General features: G+C 38.9%; 1 protein-coding gene and 1 long non-coding RNA gene across 3 annotated transcripts in view; one reads left to right on the top strand and one right to left on the bottom strand.

Annotated features, from left to right (window-relative positions):
- The window catches only part of LOC112155564, a 22,804-nt gene extending 20,364 nt beyond the window's left edge, over positions 1-2,440 (bottom strand). For both annotated transcript variants that reach the window (XR_002920810.2, XR_004947138.1), the window contains exons 1-2: positions 1,564-2,440; positions 855-1,088 (exon numbers count right to left, since the gene is read on the bottom strand). This is a non-coding gene — a long non-coding RNA (uncharacterized LOC112155564). The remainder of the gene's footprint in view (positions 1-854; positions 1,089-1,563) is intronic.
- col7a1l (collagen type VII alpha 1-like) overlaps positions 1-5,274 on the top strand; it is a gene marked incomplete in the record, with an annotated part of 67,792 nt that overhangs the window by 11,503 nt on the left and 51,015 nt on the right. The window contains 9 exon segments of the mRNA XM_024287265.2: positions 493-666; positions 894-1,057; positions 2,438-2,567; positions 2,657-2,773; positions 2,859-3,014; positions 3,250-3,366; positions 3,438-3,584; positions 3,760-3,879; positions 4,034-4,192. Of these exon segments, the coding sequence (XP_024143033.1) occupies positions 493-666; positions 894-1,057; positions 2,438-2,567; positions 2,657-2,773; positions 2,859-3,014; positions 3,250-3,366; positions 3,438-3,584; positions 3,760-3,879; positions 4,034-4,192 (1,284 nt within the window).

Here is a 5,274-nt window from a genome sequence, read left to right on the forward strand (position 1 = left end):
CGGACAAGATAACACTATACTCCTCTCAGGCTATAATCTCTGCTCATTAAACTGTAGCGATTAACAGTTTCTCTAATCCACCTTTGACAGAAAACGTCTTCTCTTCTGCATAATTTCTGAAGAAATATTATTTTTTGTCTTTAATGGACTTCTAATTTACTTATCCTCAACATTTTAAACGTTGCTCCATTAGTTTTCTGTTTTATCTTTTACTGTTAATCATTTTTTGCTACATGTTGTATTCTCTCAAATCTATTTAATATTTACTTGTATTTACTTGTTTAAGAACATTTGAATTTGTAAAGTAAGACATTGAAAGAACTACAGCTCCCCCTACTGGTCGTGATTTTTTAAAATTTTTGTCACTTTTTTTTGGTAACTTTTTCTTTCGTTTTATTGTTTTGAAGGAAATCCTACAGTTTTGTCGATATAGTTATTAAAAAAAAAAAAAAACATTTTTTAGTTTGTTGAATTCTTCTCTTCTTCGTGCAGGAGTCAGAGAAGCTGATGAACCAGAGTTAAAAGGAATCGTGTCCGAGCCTCACGAGGAGCATCTATTGTTAAGCGCCGATTTCTCCGTCCTGGAAACTGTCCTTCCAAAACTCTCCCGCAGGCTTTGTTTTACAGCCTCCGAACCACCTCGACCTGTAAAAACCGCTCAGCCAAGTGAGTCTTTCCACACAGTTAATCACAAAAAGTAACATCTTTTCTTCAAAACGTTTCCTGACAGCAGTTTTCCATTTCATATTATCACCCAGCACTTCAAAGGAACGGTATAATTTAAGTGTCTTTAATGTCAGCAGCTCCGCATTTCTCCCACTTGCATAATTGATCTTTTTTATGAGTCAACTTACATAACATCTCTCATCTGTGCATCTTCGCTTGCGTTGAAGGTGAGGAGCGTGTGGTAGGTCCCAGAGACCTGCAGGTTAGCGAGCTGGCGTACAACTCCCTCAGGCTTACCTGGAGCCCGGCCACAGGTGATGTGACTGGATATCGCCTCATGGTGTCCCCCCTCGATGCCCGGGGACTCCCTGAACCTCTTCAGCAGAGACAGGTGACTTTCAGTAAAGAGAATGGGTAATGCTCTTTGACACATATGCAAAAAAAAAGAAAGAAAGAAGTTTCAGTGTACATCATCTTGACCTTCCGATGGATAGATAGATCTAAAATGTTTTTTTTTTTTTTAATGTGCCTCTTACTTATGAATTTATCTATTCAATGTGATTATAGAGATAAAATGGTGTGAGTCATTCCTGCTACAGATTGACATTTTTGTGCCCAATACTCTAAAATCTCAGCAACACAACACTGATGGAATTAACACAAATTGTTGCTTTAGAAGTGCATGTAACCAAATGACTATAATAAATTAATGAAAGGCTAAAACAGTAAAATTCAGGAATAAAAAGGCTATTTTGATGGCACATTGGTTAGCTCAAGGGTTAAAGTCCGCTAGCTTAATGCTAACTTATAATGGGATTTCCCATAGGACGGCTAATGCTAACTTTCGGTCGACCTAAACCTACATTGCTGACTAAATGAACATCTTTATATACTCACAGGTATGAATTTTACAAACTCTTTTAAGGAAATATTTTTAAAGTGACCATTTGTGGTCTGAAACACCGTTTTTTCACTCCTACTTTGTTCTTCTGGAATAAGATGTAATGCTACAGCGCGATCGCCACCTAGTGGCCAAACTGAAACGCCCTCCCAGGAGAGGCAGAAGAATTGTTGGAACTTTTCCGTTTGAGAATCTATATAACACTGTATGGTATTAACAATCTTCTTATAATTTCACTAATACATTTTAAAGTATGTGAACTGTATTATATTAATATGAAAAAAATGTAAATAGATGAATGTATTTCTAACAAATGTGTAAACTGTGTCAACTCAAAATTGTATCAAATTGAATTGAGTGGATCGAAAGAATAGACAAAAATTGGAGTTTAATCGAATTGTTGACAATACCCAGCCCTAGTTAGCGCTCTCACCTATCAGGAAACAGTCCATGGTTCAAATCCCAGCTGGGATCTTTCTGAATATGTTCAGTTAACACTCCAAAATGATGGTTTGTAGGGTCAATTGGTCATTCTAGTGTCCCTAATGTGAGTGTCTGGATGTGACAGATTGACAACCTGTCCAGGGTGTACCCCGCCATGGTTCAACAGGCTCTGATGTAGCCCCACCATGAGGTGCAGGTAGAATATCAAGAGGAGTGAGATGGGGTGTCATATCCCCTCAGAACCCCTAAAATGCATAGAAAACCATGCTATTATCATATCAGTTTTCCTACCCATATGTCTTCTTGTTGATCTATTTGTCTTATAAGTTTTATATTGGGGAGACCCTACCTTCTTTTCAGGAGGGCCTTCATTCTATCAGTCATTCAACCTCCCCCCATTTGCTTCTGTCTGTTCATTTATAACAGATGGACCTGAAGGCGGATGTGAGCACAGCCGTGGTGACAGGGCTGAGTCCCAAGACCGACTACTCCCTGACCCTCTATGCCATCTACCCAAACCTGATCGGGGAGCCCGCAACCATCACAGTGAAAACTAGTACGTTTTTTTTTTTTATTATTATTATTTCCAAGTAAGCTTGTGTTCTGTATTCTTAAACACTAAACGTTACATCTTCTGTCCCCTAGACCCCTTACCTAAAGTGTCAAACTTCCGCGTTATCGAGGAAGGTCTGTTCTCTCTTCGCCTCGGCTGGACTCCTCCTCTGGGGCAGCTCAGTGGCTTCAAACTCTTCATCCCCAGATGTATGCATCACATTTCAAAGACGATTAAAAACTTTAATTTCAATTAAGATTCTTTAAGAATTTCTTTTTTTTTGGACTTCCACAGCCAACCGGCCTGGATTAACTTATGAGCAGCTGCTTCCTGGAGACGCCTTCTCTCATGTGATCGATGGCCTGGAGGAGGATAAGAAGTACACCATCAGTATTTATGCCGTTTATTCAGACGGACCAAGCGAACCCGTCTCATTAGTGGGAAAGACATGTATGTTTTTGTTTTTCTGTATATTTATTTTGAATTTGTGTGAGTTGAAAGCTGCCTTTAACTCATCCTGGTGCAGTACCACCACACGTCCACAGCAGGGAGTTATTGTTCTAGAAAAGACATGCTAAGTGAAGCCCATTGAAAAATAAGAGTTTGAAAGATACTTTTCTTCTTTTTAAAGTCTCTAAATTGTAAAACTGTCTTTTAAATTTGTATTTTTTGTTGTATTTAATAGTAAAGCTAGTGCCGGTTCAGCAGTTCCTGGTCCAAAACGCCACCACGGACACAGTCCAAGCTAGGTGGGCATCAGTCAGAGGGGCTTCAGGATACAGACTGACATGGGCATCTGCAGGTAATGAGACTATTCAGTAATTAGTAGACAAATAACGTTTTTATTTAAGTATCTTTTTAATTGTTGTGCAGATGGGCACATAGAGAACATCAACCTCGGGGACAACTTTAACTTCTACATGATCCAGGGCCTCCACCCGGGCTCTGACTACACCGTCACCATCAACCCCATTTTTGGGGACATAGAGGGCCCCGTTACCACCGTCAAAGTCACCACATGTAAACGTCTGACTATATTATACCGCTAAATGGCTGTTATCTCCTCTCATCATGCTAGCAGATTTGATAAGAGTCTCTTGAAAGGGTTTAACGTCTTTGTAGCTCTATGTTGGCGTTATCTATAATCCATCTAATGAGCAGATATACCCTTCTCTCTTGTCTGTTTTTGTGTCAGTGGAAAGCAGCGCTGTTCAGAGTCTGAAAGTGTCTGCTGTGAGCACAAGTTCGGCTGTGGTTTCCTGGAACAGCGTCCCAGGGGCCACTGGATACAGGCTGGCATGGGGACCCACCCCAGGTGATTTACTTTCCCTACTCCAACACTCATTATGTATTTATGATGTGTACCTCAACCTGCCAGCATGCAGTAAGATAGATATGTAGAGGAAGGAAAGAGTAGAAAGTCCCATAGGAAAATGGTTTTATTAAAGAAAAGTTTTTTTTTTCTTTAGAGTTTGTTGGTCGAGATCGTCCCAGACAGTTGGCTCTGAACAGCAGCACCACAGAGTACCAGCTGAAGAACGTAGCTCATGACACAGAGTACGTCCTGACTCTGTATGTGCTGTTCGGCTCAGCCGTTGGACCCGGCATCTCTGCTACCTTCAGGACTTGTGAGTGTTGGGGTTTCTCAACAATATTAAAACGTGTACCAAAAACACTTCAAAAGTCCCTAAAGATTAAATAAAGATTGTGCTTTTTTGTTTTGCTTTGTCACTACTGAATACTTTGCAGTCATAAATTTAACCATTTTTTTTAGATTGACACAAACTTTCAATTGTATATTTGAAATTACAATTATTAGTCCTTAAAACATTATATTTGTGTGTACATCAACTTTTATGACATCTCATACTGGAACAAGAAGCTAACAAGTATGAAGATGATAGAAAATTGTCCTTTTTTCTCACATCCATCTGCTAAGATCTGAGGTACAGATTCAAATGGGGCTGAACACATTAAGCCAGAGTCCGCTAGCTTGATGCTAATGCTAACGCTCAAAATTAACTAAATTAACATATTTTTATCCTTCACAGGCATGAATTTTCCAAATTCTTTTAAGGAAATAATGTTTAAAGTGACCATTTGTGGTCGTAACTCATACTATATTCTTCTTCTGGAATAAGGTGTAATGCTATAGCGCAATCGCCACCTATTGGCCAAACGGAAACGCCCGCCAGGAGAGGCTGAATTGATCCAGGCTCTGGTGAATTGAATCAAATCGATTCTGGAAATTTTTGGCAATACCCAGCCCTAGATCCTTCTTTACTTTACGTTAAGTCATAAACTTAATGTTGAAGTTGCTCAAACTAAGAACACGCCTCACTAATATGCCAGGCCTTATTACAAAAACACCAAAGGTATTTTGATTGTATAAAATCTTGATTTTTATACAACTTTGCTTCAATAAAATAACAAGATTTTCTGTTCATTTTGGTCATCCACAAGGAGTTTTTTTCTTTTTTTCTTTTTTAATTTGTGTCACACTTTTGTTGGAAAATGACAAGAAGTCCCACTTTTAACACAAAGAAACAGAAGAGCTCCAACATTTGCCACCAAAGAGACACTTTTATTCCATAAATTACAGAACATGAAATATCAGCTACAAAAAACTCAAACGACTAATTAAATTCACAGCGGTAGAGCTCAAAGCAAAACCTCAATTGGCATGCAATCATTGTAAATCCTAATAGAA

This window comes from Oryzias melastigma, linkage group LG23 (genome assembly GCF_002922805.2).
Source record: "Oryzias melastigma strain HK-1 linkage group LG23, ASM292280v2, whole genome shotgun sequence".
Taxonomy (NCBI): domain Eukaryota; kingdom Metazoa; phylum Chordata; class Actinopteri; order Beloniformes; family Adrianichthyidae; genus Oryzias; species Oryzias melastigma.